General features: G+C 43.6%; 1 protein-coding gene across 6 annotated transcripts in view; it reads left to right on the top strand.

Moving 5' to 3' along the window:
* Positions 1-21,475, top strand: part of COL4A3 (collagen type IV alpha 3 chain) — a 115,029-nt gene that overhangs the window by 7,894 nt on the left and 85,660 nt on the right. For 3 of the 6 annotated variants that reach the window (XR_014713057.1, XR_014713058.1, XM_084639761.1), the window contains exon 2: positions 12,472-12,528. Coding sequence is in view for 2 of the 6 variants with exons in the window: in XM_084639761.1 (XP_084495887.1) it covers positions 12,472-12,528 (57 nt within the window). In the remaining 4 variants the exon portion in view is untranslated. Of the gene's footprint in view, positions 1-10,933; positions 11,085-12,471; positions 12,529-19,370; positions 19,435-21,475 lie in introns of all 6 variants that reach the window. The other 3 variants (XM_084639763.1, XM_084639762.1, XM_084639764.1) reach the window with 3 other exon arrangements.

Here is a 21,475-nt window from a genome sequence, read left to right as displayed (position 1 = left end):
ACTGATGCATGAATTCACCTCCTGTTTCTGTGATAGACATGAGAGTGAGAAGAGGCACACCTATTTAGATTATAAACTTCTTGGGCTGAGGTCTGTCTTTATGTGTTTGTGCAGCTCCTAACACAATGGTGCCTTGGTCCATAACTGGCACCCCATGGTACTACTGCAGGGTACATTATCAGTAGCACCACTAATACAACGCCAGGACTATCTGTCCATTCTATCTTGCCTTGATTTTTTTTTATTATAAAATTCCCGTCATATTAAATGCAGCAGGGTGGGCATGAGTAGGATCAGCAATATGTGAACTTCCAATATTACCAGGAAATCGATTATGAACTTTGTTAATGAGAAAAAAAACTGAAATATGTATGTCACACTTAACTTCACACACATTGTCTCCTTTTAATTTGTTACTGCCTGTGTCAGGCTCGACAGGAAAATAAAAAGCACATCTCTGGGATTTGTAACAAAATTCCTCCTGCTCTGGGCTTCATTTCATTTTCCCCCCTAATAATAAAACTACATCAGAGACTATTGTCAGAGGGATCTGCTGAAAGTTTTTGCAAAGAATATACAATAGAATAAAATACACAGTTGCCTGTTGGAGAGACCCTGTTGGAGCAGCTCCAACCTGATTCCTTTTTCTGGAAGGGTGCTATTTATAAAAACCCCTTATTTTCCAGTGCTTTGCTCTCTTGATTCTGAAAAAGAGCCTGGCTGTAACCCCTCAAAATTGCCCACTTGAGTCCTTACCATAGTGAGGAGCAGGAGGTTCTAGCCTATTACTCATGGAACTCCAGCCTGGGGTCCTGAGATCAGTCAGCACCATCAGTTTCCTAAGAAGTTCCCAGACTGCTTTACCCAAAACCTCCCTCCCCCTCTGTGATTGCTGCCCCTATTGCCACCGTATAGATCCAGGAAACCTGCTGTGGTAGTACTGGACAAGGAGGGTTTCGCTCCTAAACCTTAAAGAAACAGTAAGTACTATTTAATTTTATGATAAATTAGGATGAATGGAAATTGAAATGGGCAAACCACTAAAAGATGAGAAGTATTAGATTTTAGCAATAAAATAGCACAAAAGAGACAATCATATTTTTGGAGTATTTTTATACACTGCAGTTAGTTTAATTTTGTGCCTCTTTGATATTTGGTTCCAGGCATGCATCATAATAGGTAAAACATGTTTAGGAAATTCCAGAATGGGATTCTGCTTTTTAAATCAAGATAGTGTAAATTTTGGTGTACATAATGTTCATTAAATGGGATTATGTCTTCAATTAAAGTACTTGTCAAACAACTTTCTGAAGAAGTACATGTTATTCAAGCAAAGATTAAGAGAACATGGTCTTGTTCTTGGGCTAAGTGGAGTAGATGTATGGTTAATCTAACAGCTATTTAAATTTAATTTGCAATAACATGGTCGAATACTATGCTCATTTCATCTTCTGTTATACAGGAGGGTTCAAGCTAGGCACTGTAGAACCTAGGGAAATGTCCTCTTTGCATCTCTGAGATTGAAGACATGCAAATTATGTTAATCATTTTTATCAGGGTTAACTGAGACCCACAACAGAGCTGAACACCAAGCTTAGCAGGTGTATTGTGTGCTGTGAATTGCCCTGCTGTTACATCTCTTTGTGTGGTGTAGCTCAGTACCTCTAGGACAGGCAGCCAGTTGGTTCATAGAGAAGAACTGGGTTTATAGAGCCAAGGGCTTGCTTCTTCTGTGGCCATTTGGGGGAACGGTCCCTGAGGTCCTCCAAGTACAGCCATGACAATTCTATCCTGTCTTTATGAGGATTGTGTAAATTGGGAAGAAGGACCATTGTGCTCTCCTCTGCCTCCACTGCGCGCACACATGAACTCCAAGCAAAATCTGAGAGAAAGAGATAGGTGATGGGTGTTCTCCAACCACACAGTTAAACATCCTGGGCCTGATTTTGTTCCTATACTGGTGTACATCACTAGTAGTGGAGTTGCACAGGTATAAACCCAGTTTACGTTTGAGCAGAATCAGACCCTGTATATATAAATACCTGTATAAAAGGATATCACGAGGAGGACCCCCATCAAATATGATTTCACCTTGGGCATTGACCTTGGATTTAATTAGAGAGAAAAAATAGATTTACACACCATATATTGTTTGAGGCAGGCAGTGTTTGTAGTGGTAGACCAACACAACTTGCAGTTCCTATTTCCTCTAGTGTCATCTTATGTAATAAGTGTCACCATAAAGCACAAATATTAATGACTGGGAAGATGGAGTGGGGTTATTAAGAGAAAAATTAGATATACCTAGCCATTAAAAGAATTTAAATTTATTTTTGCTGTGGTAATGTATAGCAAACACATATTTGTTATGGTATTAATACAGACACTGCTGAAACCCGATATATGTGATCATACAACATTTTATTTGCGGTAGGAAGATTATCAGAAAAAACATAAAATCTGCATACATGCTAAAGGAACATTTTTCAGTTTATACGTAGCATCCCTAAGGCTAAGGTTTAGACATTTCCACCACTTTATTCCACATGGTTAGCTGATGACTAAGCTTTATTATATTCTCATGACTTAGATTTGTTAAAGCAATAATTATACACTAAATAGGAAAAATAATTATACTTATTACCTCTGCTATAAAAATTGCAATGGCCATGGAGGTAGTGCTGAAAAATCTTATGCAAATGCAATTTTGTATTGCTAGAGAGTTTCATGTGTTTATAGTTCATTATTTTTGAAAAATCCAGTAAGTACAGTGGAACACAAACCACAGAGTTCATTAAAACATCAAATTAATAAATAATGTCAAATAAGCCCAAATCTATCCATTTAAATAGAAGATCCAAGAATGTGGGGCTATGGTAATGGTACGAACATTGAAAATAACTAATCATACAAGTGTTGGGAGAAAAAAATAACCATGGTAGACCACCATTTTGTCTGCTTGCCCCCACCCCTGTCAGGGTATGCTAGCATTGATTAAACTGGGAGTTGTCTTATCCTGTGAGAAGAATTTGTAATGATAAAAAGTCAGGGTTTCTGTTTCTATTTTGACAGTCACAGTTCTACAGCTGTCTCTGCAAAGAGGTGTGGTCTAGTCTAGTGGTGTGAGCACCGGCGTGGGAACTCTGTACTAATCTGTCTCTGATGCTGAGTCCTGGAGCATCAGGAAGATTACTTAATTGCTTTTTCATGGTTTCCCCAAGTCCTAGCTTAGTACAAGGGATCTCTATTGTACTTCCCATGCAGGGCTAAGAAAGGATTATTTCATCATTTTCACTAAAATATTCAGTCTTCCAGAAGAGATTATTAATAGTTTGTGGGTATAGGTGGTAGCTGTGTATTATACTGGTTTAAAGCTGAAGTAACATAGTAGTTAATCAGGCCCTAAGGGCTTTTCTTCACTGCAAGGTTAACTCCTGAGTTATAACTCGAGTTTTGCCTCCAAATCATGCCTTGTCCACACACTAAAACTCTTGAGTATGGTAGAGCTTGTATCTCAAATTGGCTGGCCTAGTGGGTGTATAGGCTAAAGCTTGAGTTAGAGCTTGTAAGTTGCTAACACAACCACTCTGTAGTAACACAGCCTATTATTATTATTTATTTATTATTAATCAAGTTTGTTACTGAAGTGCATGGGGAGAAGAGTTGGGCCCTGTAGTGGTAGGCACTGTACAAACAGAGCAATAGACAATCTCTCCCCCTAGGAGCTTACAATCTAAAGGCTAGCTCCAGGCAAGTGCTGCTAGTCGTCCAGGTCCCTTCCCACACATCCCCCTGTGTGCTCAGAAATGAGAGACAAGTTCTCCTACAATTCACTGGGAAAGAATTCCTAGAGTTTACTACAACGTAAAGAAGCCTGGGATATGGCCCCAAAAGCCTCACCTCCTCACATGAGGTGAGAACATAGCATCAGCATGGATACAGCAGTTCGAGAGTTATTTTGCAGTGTGAAGAAAAGGAGTACTTCTGGCACCGATAACAAATTTATCTGAGCATAAGCTTTCGTGCGCTACAGCTCACTTCATCGGATGCATGCAGTGGAAAATACAGTAGGGGGATTTTATATACACAGAGAACATGAAACAATGGGTGTTACCATAAACACTGTAACGAGAGTGATCAGGTAAGATGAGCTATTACCAGCAGGAGAGGAAAAAAAACCTTTCGTAGTGATAATCAAGGTGGGCCATTTCCAGCGGTTGACAACAACGTGTGAGGAACAGTAGAGGGGGAAAATAAACATGGGGAAATAGTTTTACTTTGTGTAATGACAGATCCACTTCCAGTCTTTATTCAAGTCTAATTTAATGGTGTCCAGTTTGCAAATTAATTTGTACTCTCACTTGAGGTAGGATAATTCGGGTGTCAATAACTCAGGTTAATACTGCAGTGAAGAAATACCCTCATCATGTTTACCAAAAGAGTCCGGTTTGAATGTCACCTACTTAAAGGGTGAGTTTTTTAATTAATTCCAGGTGTAGATTGGAGCAGGTATGTATGAAATGTTGTAAAAAGACATTGAATGAAAGTGATGTACTGTGCAGTTATTATTTACAATAGTTTTACAAAACAAAGGCCCTGATCCTGCAGCTTGTGGCATGCAGAAGCAGCAATTCCCTCACATACCATACGTTGCAGGATTGAGACCAAGTTTGTTGTTGAGTTTTTATATACTCATTGTAGGCCATACTTGCCTCTTTTTACAATATTTATGTACAAGATAGGAATCTGCTGAAGACTTTGTTGCCTTCTATTTTATTTCATTTTAGAGACTCTACAGTTTACTTCCTTTCTTACAATAGCTGTTAATAGTTAGAATAAAGACAGTTGGCCAAAGGATTGCAAGATTGTTGCTACATAGTGAATTTTACTTTAGAAAATGAAAATTACACTCCTAAAGGTATTTACTGAGCATCTGATATTAAAAAGAGCTTTTAGTATACTCATTGATTTGACATCAGTTAAAAAAAAAAAGTGTGTAAATCTGACCCTAACCGCTCACCTGCAAAAACTTCTGCATATTTCTGTACCAGTCATTCATCATTGGTGTCAATTTACTTTGCAGCTTTCTTTACAAAAGTCGCTTTGCACCAAACATAAGAATAATCACTTTCTAAAAAGTTGTGTTAAGTCTTCAGTAACTGACTGTGTATAGGATCAGCAAGGATCCATGTGGCAATTTTAAAATATAATACTTTTTCTAAATAATCAGTTATCTTATTCCAGTACTCACTATTTCTGTGACAAAACCAGAGACTATGTCAGAAAATCCCTCCCCAACCATTTCTTAAGCATTCTTCAGAGTCACTTAATATGCATGTCTTATATCAGTGTGTGACTGTTCAAAAGGGGACAATTTAGAGCTGCCAGAATTGTCTCTTGGGCAGCCCAGTGCTTGGCCAGTCTCATGATAATATCATGAAATTAGCTACTCTCGTGAAATTTCCTGCCTTTGGACCAAAGGTAGGTATAAAAGTTCCTTCAGCTCTAGCTGTAGCTACAGACCCAGCAGATCCAACAGCTCTGGTGTACTCCAGGCGGGAGCATATTTCCTGGGGGGAGCTGGCAGGGTCAGCTGGGAAGATGTAGAGTGAGCTGTCCATGCTGAGTGAACAGGAAGAGGAATTTAAGAAATTCCCAGCGTTTAAAGGGGGAGGGGTGCATGCCTGTGTACCTGGCTTCAGGGCAGTGGAGTTCAAACTGGTGAACAGAGCATTGTGGGACACCTCAGGAGGTCATTTAGAGTGACAAGCAATACGGTGTCTACACTGACACTGCCTCGCTCTGACTTTGCAAAAAGCTCTGTGCTTCTCATCCAGGTGTCTTTATTATGTCTGCATAGCAGGAGAGTTAAATGCGGCCTGTAGGCCTCCACTGTTTTTTCAACAAAAGCTGACTTTCGTCGACAAAACTGTGTAGTGTAGACATAGCCTAATTCTCTTTTCAAAATTCGAATGGAAATGTTATATTACTAAGTCTTAAATGCCTGTATCTCTTAAGAAAATATACCGCCCTTGCTTCACTTAGAGTTTTGCATGATTTAGAAACAAAAGTTTATTTATAGACTATAAATGAAAAAAAATAAATTCTATGTGACATTTTCTCTCCTTTTATTGTCTCTGAAAAACCGATCCACAATGTCTGCCGTACGGGAAGGTACACAGCAGTTTTTTTAAAAAAATTACAAATAAAGGATACATTAAAAATATCTTTCTCAAAGAGTAGAATAAAAGAAACAATGCACTAAAAGCTTTTGGTGGATAAATAAGGGTAAGAAGTGAAGTGACCAAAGGAACATGGTAAATGCAGTTTAACCCTATATTTGTATTATATGCCGTGTATAGTGTCAGTAATATGTATATTATTTATTTATATATTACATATAATAGATTATTTTGTTTTCCTTATTGCAATAGAGTAAAAATATATAAGGCTAATGTCATTCTGGGGTCTATCAACAGGAGTACTATAATAAAGACATGGGAAGTATATGTTTCACTCTACTCAGCAATTGGTGAGGCCTCAGCTGGAGTATTGTGAAAGATGTGGACAAACTGGAGATAATTTGGAGGAGAGCAACAAAAATGATAAAATGTTTAGAAAACCTGACCTATAATGAAAAGTGAAAAAAAACTGAGCATGTTTAGTCTTGAAAAAAGAAGACAGAGGGGGAGGATCTGAAAAGTCCTCAGGTATGTTAAGAGCTCCAAAAAAGATGATGATCTGTTGTTCTCCATATCCACTGAAGGTAGAGTAAGAATTAATTAGCTTAATTTGCAACAAGGAAGATTTGGGTTAGAATTAGAAAAAACTTTCTAATGATAAGGTCAGTTAAGGACTGGAATAGGTTACCAAGGGAGATTGTGGAATCCCCCTCATTGAAGGTTTTTGAGAACAGGTTGGACAAACACCTGTCAGGGATGGTCTAGCTGTGGTTGGTACGGCAAAAAGGAGTGGACTAGATGACTTCTTCAGGTCCCATCCAGCTCTACATTTTATGGTTCTGTGAGTTTTGACATAACACTCTGTAGTTTCTGTTATCCCTGTGTGTGAATCAGAGAGTAAACTATGCTGTGAATACATCTACATTCCAAATGTGCAATTATCTTATAAATATACAGTGTATCCTTCTAGCTTCGCCAAGGTAACTTAGAGGCTGGTCCTGCTAGGTGCTCCAACTCCAGTTGACTGCAGTAGGAATTACAGGCATTGAACCGCAGTCAGGATCACACTCTTAAGTACTTTGCAAGCCGTACAATACATATGATTTATTATTAGACTTTCCTAATTTGACATTACCACGAAGAAGGCGTTCTATTCTTGACATCAGAATGTGACATATATTAGTTGGCTGCAGGCTGAACTTTTGGATAAAAGGAAAATATTAAAGCCACCCAAACAGTATAAAATGAAAAATCCAACTCATGCTCCAAATGTTCATTATTTGCAAACTTTTGTCACAGAACACTTTATAGCCTGCATTGTGGCCCCATGTCAGTTCAGAAAGTGCTACAAATTGTCAGTTTGTGTTACTATTCAGAGCTCTGCATTGAATTTTGATAACAGTCGGGCCTCAATTTACATGGTGTCTTTTTCCACAGTTTTAGTTATGCACATTCAACTAATTGTGACCCTTTATTTTTGTACACGGTATGGATTCACTTTTACATGGTACAGCGTGGTCGCCAAGATGTGCAGATGTGTCTAGAATCAGCTGGTCGCTTCCCACCCCAAACCCCCTCCACCACGCTGGTCTGTGTGACCAAACAACTGACCATCACCAGTTTTTTTTGCATGTTTTCCACCACCAGCTCCACTCTTTAGCCCACGGCCCACCCACTTAGCATCCAGGCCCGCTCTGCTCCAGCCCTACCACTTGCTCTACCCACCCCCCGCATGCTTCAGCCAGGCAGCGGGGTCGAGGCACTGGGGCTTACCCTGCTCCACGTGGCACTCCTGTCAGCGAGGGGATTGAGGGTGTGCACTGTCATGCTCACCCGGTGCTCCTGCCAGGGACCAGGGTTGGGGCACGGGGGCTTACCCTGCTCCACCTAGCACTCCTGTCAGCGAGGGGATTGAGGGTGTGCACTGTCATGCTCACCCGGTGCTCCTGCCAGGGACCAGGGTTGGGGCACGGGGGCTTACCCTGCTCCACCTGGCACTCCTGTCAGCGAGGGGATTGAGGGTGTGCACTGTCATGTTCACCCGGTGCTCCTGCCAGGGACCAGGGTTGGGGCACGGGGGCTTACCCTGCTCCACCTGGCACTCCTGTCAGCGAGGGGATTGAGGGTGTGCACTGTCATGCTCACCCGGTGCTCCTGCCAGGGACCAGGGTTGGGGCACGGGGGCTTACCCTGCTCCACCTAGCACTCCTGTCAGCGAGGGGATTGAGGGTGTGCACTGTCATGCTCACCCGGTGCTCCTGCCAGGGACCAGGGTTGGGGCACGGGGGCTTACCCTGCTCCACCTGGCACTCCTGTCAGCGAGGGGATTGAGGGTGTGCACTGTCATGCTCACCCGGTGCTCCTGCCAGGGACCAGGGTTGGGGCACGGGGGCTTACCCTGCTCCACCTAGCACTCCTGTCAGCGAGGGGATTGAGGGTGTGCACTGTCATGCTCACCCGGTGCTCCTGCCAGGGACCAGGTTTGGGGCACGGGGGCTTACCCTGCTCCACCTAGCACTCCTGTCAGCGAGGGGATTGAGGGTGTGCACTGTCATGCTCACCCGGTGCTCCTGCCAGGGACCAGGGTTGGGGCACGGGGGCTTACCCTGCTCCACCTGGCACTCCTGTCAGCGAGGGGATTGAGGGTGTGCACTGTCATGCTCACCCGGTGCTCCTGCCAGGGACCAGGGTTGGGGCACGGGGGCTTACCCTGCTCCACCTAGCACTCCTGTCAGCGAGGGGATTGAGGGTGTGCACTGTCATGCTCACCCGGTGCTCCTGCCAGGGACCAGGGTTGGGGCACGGGGGCTTACCCTGCTCCACCTGGCACTCCTGTCAGCGAGGGGATTGAGGGTGTGCACTGTCATGCTCACCCGGTGCTCCTGCCAGGGACCAGGGTTGGGGCACGGGGGCTTACCCTGCTCCACCTAGCACTCCTGTCAGCGAGGGGATTGAGGGTGTGCACTGTCATGCTCACCCGGTGCTCCTGCCAGGGACCAGGGTTGGGGCACGGGGGCTTACCCTGCTCCACCTGGCACTCCTGTCAGCGAGGGGATTGAGGGTGTGCACTGTCATGCTCACCCGGTGCTCCTGCCAGGGACCAGGGTTGGGGCACGGGGGCTTACCCTGCTCCACGTGGCACTCCTGCCTGGAAGGGGATCGGGGGCTTACCCCACTCCACCTGCCCGGCATTCCAGCTGGGGAGCGCTGCGCAGGCAGAGTAGCGCAATCCCCCGCTTCCTGACTCCACTCCCCGGGTGCACGCCTGGGGCCAGGGGGTGGCCCCTAGCCAGAGTGTCCATCTCTCCCCCGCATGGCCGGCATGGAGGCGGTACAAATCCCTCCTGACCCATCCCTCCTGCCTCACCTCCCCTGCCCCTGCCCACTCACCCGAAGTGGGGGCCCATCCAAGTGTCCCGTCGTGGCTATGCCACTCTTCCACACTCCCTGGCCTCCCCAGATACCCCAAACAAACCCTCGGAGTTCTGACTTCAACAACATCAGTATTATCATCCTATTAAGTTCACCCTCAACATCAGTAAAGGTCAGTAGCAAGTTTAAATTTCATTAATTTTTTTTAATAAAACCTGTATTGGATATATTAGGGAGGTCATCGTGTGAGCCTGGAACCTAAACCCTTATTTCCCATAGACCCTTGATATCTTTTTATGCAATTTCTATTTGAACGGTGTTTCTTCAAGAACGTAACCACCATGTAAATCGAGGCCCAACTGTAGGTACTGCCTGTTTGGGACATGACTGAAGTGCAGTATGAGAAACCCTTTTTGTTTAATTTTTGTAGTTTAACGTTAGTTGAGGTGTTGTGGAAGAAGTTCCCACTCACTTCTGGAATTCAGGCATAGTTCTAATATCATGGGTGGAAATCTTAGACCTGGATCTTCTCAAATTCATGAATCCTAATTGATTAAAATTCTAGGAAGTATAAATATAAGAAAATCTGACTGGATGGAATTTAAACGTAATCAAAAAAGAAAATAAAAAGTCCTAGGAAGAGAGAGCAGCTGTCAAATGGAGAATAAAGGCATCTGTCTAACCAGCTTGCACTCATCACCATGATATGGGAATGCTGTGCTTGTTAATATTAATTACCCTCTGTCTCCAGTGTAAAGCTCTCCATTAAAATGTTCTGATATGCTGCTTCTCTGTTTGTTCCCTTTTGCTCCCTTGTAACTATCTCATATAGTTTTCCAAATACTTGCTGTCCAAGCACAAATTTATAAGGCAAAATATTTAAGCTCGTCTTCCCTTTGCTTTTGATTATACTTCTATAAAAAAACTACTGTTGCAGTTATCTAGCAGATATTATTTATTGTGTCTCAGTCACAACTGAGATGATCTTCATAGTGACTTCCAGTAGAAAAACAATTTTGTATAGATTAAAAATAGCTATAAATCTGAGTTTAAAATGAACAGACATAGCAATCCATAACCAAGACGAAGTGTGCTTCCATGGTTGCCATAATAAGTTATTACACACCTGCTAATCTCTTCAAGAATTTAAAGTTTTCAAGTTATTCTAGGCCAGTTTAAAACACAGTCCTTTTTTTAAAAAAAAAAATTGGTTTTAATTTCTACCAGTAATTCATGGGTGAAAACTATTTTTTGTAGAGTTTACTGTCTTTAGAGCCTGGTTGATTAAAGACCAGAGGCTGAAATTATAGGTGTATTTTTTGTGTAATTTATAAGCAGCAGAATTTATACTGTGTCTTCATGATATCTGTATTGGACAGTGTCCATCTCTCCAACAGAAGTGATTGGGCACTTTGGATCTGATTCCACACTCGTTGAAATCAATAGAAATCTTTCAACTGGCTTCTGCAGATACTGGATCAGGCCCTTAGTTATGATGCTGTACAGAGGTCTGAGGCAGAGAATGGATAGGTAGGTGCAACATGAGGAAGTCAGAAAAAGCATTTGTAACTAGATTGTGACAAAAGGAAAAAAAATACCATTGTAACCTAGCACTATATTCCACCTTCCCCCATCACACACTCTCCAGCAGGGCAAATCTACACTACAAAATTAAGTCAACCTAAGTTACATAGACATACAGCCACCACAGTAATTAAACTGCTTTTGCATGTCCACACTATGCTCCTTGTTCCGGCAGTTCGCGTCCTCACCAGGAGCGCTCAAACTGATTTAACTGCCAGAGTGGGGCATTGTGGGACAGCTTCTGAAAAACTGCGACAGTCAATGTAAGCAACGCAATATCTACACTGACAGTGCATCGACCTAAGTACATTGACTTAAGAGCTACACCTCTTGTGGAGGTAGAGTTAAGTCGGTGTAGAGTACGAGTTACATTGCTGGGAGCTGCATTTTAGTGCAGAGTTAGGTCAGTGTAAGCTTACAGAGTTAGGTCAGTGTAAGCTGCCTTATGTTGACCTAATTCTGTAGTGTAGACTGGGGCTTATGCTTTCTCTGGTTCATAGGTGCCGACTCCTTGGGTGCTCCGGGTCTAGATCACCCACAGGAAAAAATGGTGGGTGCTTAGCACCCACTGGCAGCCCCTCTATCAGCTCCTCCCCACCCCCACAGAGCCTCCCACCTGCCGGCAGGCCCCATGGATCAGTGCCTCCCCCTCCCTCCTCGCACTTCCCACCCACCACGAACAGCTGTTTTGCAGCATGCAGAAGGCTGGGGGAAAGTGGGAGGAGCGAGGACACAGCACACTCTGGGGAAAGGGCCCGAACTGGGCAGGAAGAGGCAGGGTGGGGGCAGGAAGAGGCAGGGCAGGTCTAGAGCAAGGGTGGGAAGAGGTGGGGGGAGGCCTTGGGGGAAGGGGTGGAGTGGGGGTGGGGCCTGGGACAAAGCCAGTGGTCGAGCACCCCCCGGCACTTTGGACAGTTGGTGCTTGTGCTCTGGTTCCATGTTCAATTTCTAAAGGAACTACCAGGAATGGTCACAGCCCATGACTGTGAGCCAGAATCTCTTGTATTTCAGTCCCAGCCCTGATACTTACTGCCTTTGTGCCATAGGAGAGTGACGTGCCCTTAGCCCCAATTTTCCCAACTGTAAAAATGGGGATAGCATCCTTTACCTGCCTCATGGATCTGTTGTGAGGAGTAACTACCTAATGTTCAAGTGCTAAGGATGACTGTTGTACATAGCGCAATGTATAGATATTGATATGTTACCTAGAAATTGTTTTACTTCATTTAAATACCACATAGATCTAATATTTTCAAGGCAATTGTCCTTCATCAGACAGCACATTGAAATAATTAATTCCCTTTATTGTAAAGTTCCTTTCTTTTCTTTTCAGAGTTGTGTCTGCAAACGTAAAAGCCACTGCTACTGTGATGGAATGAAAGGTAATAAGGTAAGAGATTAAATATGTTACCCTGTTCCTTCCCCACTCCCCAAAAGATGAATCATTGGTGCAAATTAATAACATATGAATGATAAACAGAATGTATTTACTGGGTGGTGGTACAAACAGTTAGCTATTTCTGGCAAAGACAACCCTCAAATGGATTCACTACCTCACATTCACCTCTCAGAATAACTCTAGGTTTCAGAGTAACAGCCGTGTTAGTCTGTATTCGCAAAAAGAAAAGGAGTACTTGTGGCACCTTAGAGACTAACCAATTTATTTGAGCATGAGCTTTCGTGAGCTACAGCTCACTTCATCGGATGCATACTGTGGAAACTGCAGAAGACATTATATACACACAGAGACCATGAAACAATACCCCCTCGCACCCCACTGTCCTGCTGGTAATAGCTTATCTAAAGTGATCATCAAGTTGGGCCATTTCCAGCACAAATCCAGGTTTTCTCACCCTCCGCCCCCACACACACAAACTCACTCTCCTGCTGGTAATAGCCCATCCAAAGTGACCACTCTCTTCACAATGTGTATGATAATCAAGGTGGGCCATTTCCTGCACAAATCAAGGTTCTCTCACTCCCTCACCCCCCTCCAAAAACCACACACACAAACTCACTCTCCTGCTGGTAATAGCTCATCCAAAGTGACCACTCTCCCTACAATGTGCATGATAATCAAGGTGGGCCATTTCCCACCTTGCTCCCCCAGCACTGTAATAAAACCACCTCCACAAGGGGAATATCTCCCAGCCAGCGCTGGTGCACTGTCTACACTGCCATTTTACAGTGCTGAAACTTGCATCGCTGAGGGGGTGGGTTTTTTCACACTCCTGAGTGAAGAAGGTTTCAGCGCTGTAAGTGGCAGTGTAGACAAGGCCTAAGTTATTCAGATTTCTACAGTACTAAAAACAGACGAGCACTCCTCCCAAGCTCTTGACAAACTGTTCATCTTAAACAGACTCCGGCAAGTGACTTTGGGCTTGTCTACACTTACATTTTATAGCGCTCTAACTTCCTGGCTCGGGGTGTGAAAAATCACCCCCCCCCCCCCGAGCGCAGCAAGTCTGAGCACTTTAAAGCGCTAGTGTAGACAGGCTTCGAGCGCTGGGAGCTAATCCCCTTGTGGAGGTGGATTACGAGGAGTGCTGGGAGACCCAGCACTCGCACGCGATCACACTCGCACTTCAAAGTGCTGCTGTGGGAGCATTCCTGCAGCAGTGCTTTGAAGTTTCCAGTGTAGACATACTCTTAGTTTGCAGTTTTGTAGCTGTGTTGATCCCAGTATGCGTGTGACATTTTGGGGATTACCCAGACCAGTAAGAGGTTCTGTCACCACCTGCTTTGTAACTTTGGGTACCTTAATGCTATGCTGCTGTAGCTCAGAGCCCTGACCAGTGGCCAGCCTGCAAGCATGAAGGTCTCAACCCTGGCTTCCAGTAGCCTAGTTATCCTTGCAGGGTGACCACAACAACTTTTCCAGTCTAGACTCTGCCCAAATCCATCTCCCCGAGTTCTTAACTACCAGACATGTGGACTTTTCCCCTGTCGTTTGTCACCTCTGAAGAAGTGAAACCTGCCCCCAGTTGTCAGTTCACTTGGGCGCACATGCTCCACACAACAGAGACCTGTATGGGGTAAAAATAAACAAAAAGATTTGATAGAAAAATCAGAGATTCAAAGGTGAAATAGTAAGGGAGAGCAAACACAGACCAGTTACACAGAAAATAAACATAAAGATGCCATCTCAGGCTTTACACTTCTCTATTACGCTAACTTTTCTAACACAAGTTAGCTATTGCCTCGGAACAGTTTCCCAGCATGCTGTCTGTCCTAGTGGGGATTCAATGTTCCACGGACAGCACCCCGCTTAGATGTTGGCCTCCAGTTTCTGGATAGTCTTCCCTTCAAACTGTCTTTCCTTTTAACAGGGTTTTCAGGGGTTCCCTCTCCTGCCCATTCCTCTTTTCTCTCAGACTGGTAATTCATGGTTACACAATGTGTGTGTGGTGGAGGGACCTCCCTCCTTCCTTTAGTTTACCAAGACTGGGGTTTTCTTTTCAATTTGTGTCTTTTCATTAACTTTAATGGTCCACTATTGTCTTTCTCTAGGTTGTACAATGGTAGGTGCTTGGAGTTAGTTTCATGTAAACACTAGCCTGCGTGGCCTCCCTCCCTGATAGCTTCCCCACAAGCTGCAAGGCAATGCTACAGTTACATCCTAGTTACAATTACAATGTTTTACACGCAAACACCCCTATATATGCATATGTTTATAACCATAACCTGTTTACATATCTCTTAATGGCCATCAAATTCAGAACATTACCAGCTTTCATGAAAGGCCTTACTTGACACATTTAGACAGAATAACACTGTATACAAACCGTTGATTCGGTTGTTTATTCTTTGGAGTTCAGACCCCCTCTTCTCCCCTTGGGTGGTAGGGACCCTGATTATCACAATATGAGAGAGACGAGGTGGGTGAGGTAATATCTTTTATTGGACTAACTTCTATTTGTGGAAGGCATGAGCTTTCAAGCTACACCAAGGTGGCTACTTGTGCATTCCGGAATACTGGACTTTCCAGCAGTTCTGGGAAAGGCATGAGCCTACCCCACCTGCGTGACCCGTCCCCACCAGTGTGACCTCAAATGCACTGTCCACCAGCAAGGGCAGAACAGCACCCTCTTCAAAATGGCATCCCCATCAGGTACCGGACAAAACCGTATCCAGTTTTGTTCCAGTACCAGACGGGACAAATCAGCCAAAAAGTGTACCCCCCGTATGAAACTAGATAAGTGACTTCCCTAAGCTACATACACAGAGCTCTTCTTCAGATGTGGGTTTCTTCATGTTGTGAAGTTTCCATTTTAAGTGGCAAAATTCAATATCTTCCAAAGTTGTTTGTGGTGATATTGGAGCTGTTTTGGTCTCAGGATATGAGAGAACAATGTGGGTGAGGTAATGTCTATTATTAGACCATCTTCTGTTGGTGGAAGGTATAAACTTTTGAGCTACACAGAACTCTTCAAGCACCCACAGATACCACTAACCTGATAAGAACATAAATATAACAAAGATTTAATAATGTCATGCAACAGGGTTCCCACTAACTGTTAGTGCAACTTCCCATGACTAGATATGGGAAAGTAACTCTCGTGGCATCAGGTGCCCCCTTCTGTTCTCTGCTCGCTCTGCAATAGTCTCTTGTCTTGTAACTTTGCCCTCCAGCCAGGTCCCCAGTTAGTCCAGCCCTTCTGCGTTTAGGAAGTCGAACAGGGCTGCTATCCAAATGGCTTTTCTGGGTGGTGTTTAGCCCCATGCCTCTATAGCAGTGACTGGCAGGTGAATCTGGGCCCACCTGCTGCACCAGGTTCCTATAATGAGCAGTCCACGTCTGCTCAGTCCCCATCCCTATTGCTGTTTCCCTGAGCTCCTTCTTACCCAGCACCTCTCTTGTCCCTAGACTGTTTATGGGTTTACTATGGAGCCTACTTTACTCCCTGTGGCTACTTTACCCTCTCCTAGCTTCTTGCTACACACTTTACTCCAGGGCAGGATCATAGCGGGGGAGGGATCATTTGGGGGGGAGGGATAGCTCAGTGGTTTGAGCTTTGGCCTGCTAAACCCAGGGTTGTGAGTTCAATCCTTGAGGGGGCCATTTAGGGATCTGGGGCAAAAATTGGGGATTGGTCCTGCTTTGAGCAGGGGGTTGGACTAGATGACCTCCTGAGGTCCCTTCCAACCCTGATGTTCTATGATTCTATGATTCTAGGGTTTACTCTGTCCCTGGACTTCCTTCTTGTCTCTGACAACCTCCCTTATCCCAGGAAGTGATGGCAGCCTCCTTCCCCTACAATTTCCTCTTCTGCTTTCAGCCTCCTGTCTTTATAGAGCTGTCGCAGCCCTTCCCCCGCTGGGCTTCACTCTTATTTAATCCTGGTCCTCCCTCTCAGGGGTGATGCCAGGTAATCTAATTTGCTTCTGAGGCCCTCATTAAACATCTCAGGGCTGGTATGGGGTGCAAATCAGATCACACACCACCAACAAAATCACCTCCAGAGCCCCCTGTCTCCACTCCCCAGCTTGTCCAGCTCTCTGCAGCCCAAGGAAGAAAGATGGGCTTTACAGCGTGCACTGGAGTTTAACTCCTCACAGTTTGCACAACAGAGACCTACTTTAGATACAAATAAACAAAGAGTTTATTTACTCGAAAAATCATAGGTTCCATGCTAGAATACTAAGTGTATAGCAGTAGGAATGTACTACTGACCACCCGACCAGAATGGCGATAGTAATTTGTGAAATGCTCAAGGGATTAGAGAGGCTACTACAAAAAACAGAAAATCCAGTAACGATGGGGGATTTCCACTATCCCCATATTGACTGGGTACATGTCACCTCAGGACAGGATGAAAAGTTAAAATTTCTAGACACCATTAATGAGTGCTTCATGGAGCAGCTAGTCCTGGAACCCACAAAGAGAGAGGCAGTTCCTGATTTAGTCCTAAGTGGAGCACAGGATCTGTTCCAAGAGGTGAATATAGCTGAACCACTCAGTAATAGTGACCAAATTGTAATTAAATGTAACATCCTGGGGGTGGGGGGGGGAATACTAAAGAAACCCGCCACAGTAACAATTCACTCTAAAAGGGGATCTGCATAAAAATTAGGAGGCTACTTAAATGGAAATTAAAAAAGAACAATCACGAGTGAAATGCCTTCAAGCTTCATGGAAACTATTTAAAAACACCATAACAGAGGCTCAAACTATATGGCTACCCCCAGTAAAAACAAGATGAAACAATAAGTGGACCAAAACCCCCCACCAGGGCTAAATAGAGGAAAAGAGGCAATTAGAAGCAAAAAGATATCTTTTAAAAATTTGAAGTCAAATCCCACTTAGGAAAATGGAAAGGAACAAACTCTTGCAAGTCAAATGGAAAAGTATAATTAATTAGGCTAACAAAAAAAATTAGAAAGCAATTAGCAAAAGACACAAAAACAAACAATAAGAGGTTGTTTGTTTGGTGTTTTTTAGTACATCAGAAGCAGGAAACTTGCCAAACAGTCAGTGGTGTCACTAGATGATCAACGTGCTAAAGGAGCACTCAAGGAAGATAAGGCCATTGAGAAGAAGCTAAATGAATTCTTTACGTTGGTCTTCATTACAGAGGATGTGAGGAGATTAGGTCTGAGCCATTATTTTTAGGTGAAAAATCTGAGTAACTGTCCCAGACTGAGGTGTTAGTAGAGTAGGTTTTGGAACAAACTGATAAATTAAACAGTAATAAGTCTCCAGGACCAGACGGTATTCACCCAAGAGTTCTGAAAGAACTCAAATATGAAACTGCAGAACAACTAAAAGTGGTATATGTAACCTACAGTATTGCTTAAATCAGCCTCTGTATCAGATGACTGATGAATAGCTAATGTAATGCTGATTTTTTAAAAAGGCTCCAGAGGCGATCTTTGCAATTACAGGCTGGTAAGACTAACTTCAGTACAAGGCAAATTGGTTGAAACTATAATAAAGAATGGAATTATCAGACACATACATGAACATGATATGTTGGGGAAGAGTGAACATGGCTTTGCAAAGGGAAATCATGCGTCACCAATCTATTAGAATTCTTTGAGGGAGTCCGCTAATATGTGGATATAGTGTATTTGGACTGTCAGAATGTATACTTAGTCCCACTTCCTAAGCGAAGTAGGCAGTCATGGAATACGAGGGAAGGTCTTATGGATCCGTAACTGGTTAAAAGATAGGGGGGAAAGGGTAGGAATAAATGGTCAGTTTTCACAGTGGAGAGAGATCCCCCAATGATCTGTACTGGGAACAGTGCTGTACCAGTGATGGAAAAAGGGGTAAGCAGTGAGGTGGCAAAGTTTGTATGTGATACAAAATTACTCAAGATAGTTATGTCCAAAGCTGACTGCAAAAAGTTACAAAGCAATCTCACAAAACTTGGTGACTGGGCAACAAAATGGCCAGTGAAATTCAGTGTTGATAAATGCAAAGTAGTTCACACTGGAAAACATAATCCCAACTATACATACAAAATGATGGGATCTAAAATAGCTGTTGCCACTCAAAAAAGAGAGTTATTGCGATAGTTCTCTGAAAACCTCAGCTCAGTGTACCGCCGCAGTCAAAAAATGACAGAATGTCAGGAACCATTAGGAAATGGATAGATAATAAGACAGAAAATATCATAATGGCCACTATATAAATCCATGGTACTCCCACACCTGGAATACTGTGCGCAGTTCTGGTTGCCAAAGGACATCATGGTCAAAAAAGGTATATTACAACTGGAAAAGCTACAGAGAAGGGCAACAAAAATGAACAGGAGTATGGAACAGTTTCTGTATAAGGAGAGATTAAAAAGACTGGGATGGTTCATCTTAGAAAAGAGATGACTGGGGGGGATAAAATAGAGGTCTATAAAATCATGGATGGGGTGGTGAAAATGAATAGGGAAGTGTGATCTACCTCTTCACATAACACAAGATCCAGAGGTCACCACTGAAATTAACAGGCAATAGGTTTAAAACAAACAGAAGAAAGTATTTCTTCACACAACACACAATCAGCCTGTGGAATTCATTTCCAGGGAATGTTGTGAAGGTCAAAAATATAACTGTGTTCAAAAAAGTATTAGATAAGTTCATGGAAGTTAGGTTCATCAATAGCTATTAGGCAGGACAGTCAGGTATGCAATCCCATGCTCTGGTTGTCCTTAAATCTCTGAGTGCTAGAAGCTCGGACTGGACGATGGGATGGATCACTCAATAATTGCTCTGTTCTGTTCATTCCCTCTGAAGCATCTGGCAATGACCACTGTCAGAAGACAAGATACTGGGCTAGATGGACCACTGATCTGACCAGGTATGGCTGTGCTTAGGAGACTGTGGCTCAAGCTAGTCTGAGTCTCTGCTGAACCTATTCACAAATTAGTGCAGCATTGTAAGCAAATCCTGGGTAGAGTTCAGGCTGCTTCTACACACTGTGGTGATCGGTGTATTGAAATGACATTGGCCCCAGCCTGGCAAGCATTTCAGAGCATGAATAGCTTTACAGACCTGAGTAGTCCCATTAGTCCATAAAGTACTCAGGTGCATAACTGCAGAAACAGGGCTGTAAAACAATCAGTCAAATCAGGCTCCCATAATGGTCTTAATGTATGTAATTTGATAGCACAATGACCACTGCAGGCTGTAGCCTTAGAAAGGTCGATTTGAATGAAAAATCTCCTGAAAATAGCTAGTGAGAAGCTGTTGATTAATAATATATTTTTTTCAGGCTGTGCTGCTCCAGGTTCCACCCCCTCAAAAAAACCCACAAAAATAATAGGTACTGTTGTCTTTCACTAAAATCCTGAAATGAGCATTTTTCATGTTTATAATCGGTCTGACCTAACTTTGATTTAATCAAGATAAATAAGGGCCATTTTGAGAAAAGGGAGACTAATAACACAAACTACCCATTAAAAGAAAAAAAAGAATAAATTGAACAACTGCTAACTTCTCTGAATTACAGTAACTGCTCACTTAACGTTGTCCCGGTTAAGGTTGTTTTGTTGTTACATTGCTGATCTATTAGGGAACAAGCTCATTTAAAGTTGCGCAATGCTCCCTTATAAGTCATTTGGCAGCTGCCTGCTTTGTCCACGGCTTGCAGGATTCTCTGGAAGAGCAGCCCCTCCTTGCGGGGATTAGAACCAGAGGGGACCAGTAGCCCCCCCATCAGCTCCCCTAAATTCCCTGTAAAGTATGTGGCTCGGCAGCTGCCCAGCAGCAGTTCAGCTGTCCCTCCCCCCACTGCCGTGCTGCTCCTGCCCTGCCCTCTGCCTTGGAGCTGCTCTTGGGAGTTTCCTGCTTGCCAGGGAAGGGAGGTGCTATCAGGATGTCCCCCTGCTCCCGCTCTGTACCCCCTCTCCACAAAGCGGAGGAGGGGGACAGGGCTCTGGGAAAGAATGGAGGGAGCTTGCTGGAAGCTGTTGCTTCCTGTCTGAACTGGCTGATCTGCGTAAAAGGACAACGTACTTGAAGTGGGGTCAGCGTACTCAGAGGGGCAATGCACGTCTCTCTCTCTCTCACTCACTCATGCACGCACCTCCCAGCACTTTGGAAAGTCAGCAGCTGTGCATGTTCTGTCAGGAGGAGGGAGTGGTGTATAGCCCAGCTGGATAGCGTGGGCTCATCCTCATGTTCAGTTTTTTCAGGGAAGTGTTTGCAGCTACTGCCCTGCATCTATTGTGTTTCCTCCCTCCTGCCTCAGTCCATGCTGCCTTGTAGAGTGTGAGGCTACCTTAACAACAGTGCATTAACCCTTGAGGGCTCAGCCGAGAGCTGGTTCATCATTTAGCAGCAAGGCATTCCCTGGGAAATATTCCACCCTCTTACTCCACCACCTCACCCAAGCTTCACAGTCATTCATTGCTGTGTACAATATTAAACTGTTTGTTTAAAATTGTTTAAAACATATACTGTATATATATCTATATATCTATATAATGTCTTTTGTCTGGCGAAAAGAATTTCCCTGGAACCTAACACCCCACCCCATTTACATTAATTCTTATTGGGAAATTGGATTTGCTTAACATCATTGCGCATAAAATCGCATTTTTTAGGAACATAACTACAACGTTAAGTGAGGAGTTACTGTAATTGTCTGTGGATTCGGCTGTACATTAAGTAGCTAATCATTAAGTGATCTGCATTGATGATGTTTCTGAATATCCTCACTCATGAGCAAGGAAGGGTCAGCATAATCAAATAATTTAACATACTTTAAAAATGGTAAGAATGTTAAAAGAACCTTCCAAGACCATAGCTGATCTGTCAGCTACAAAATATAAGAATTAGAATAAAGCCAATAACATCACATGAAAAGGAGCAAGGTTCTCAACAGATAAGGCTACTGC

This window comes from Lepidochelys olivacea, assembly GCF_965140295.1.
Source record: "Lepidochelys olivacea isolate rLepOli2 genome assembly, chromosome: 9".
Taxonomy (NCBI): Eukaryota; Metazoa; Chordata; order Testudines; family Cheloniidae; genus Lepidochelys; species Lepidochelys olivacea.
This window is presented reverse-complemented; position numbering and strand designations above follow the sequence as displayed.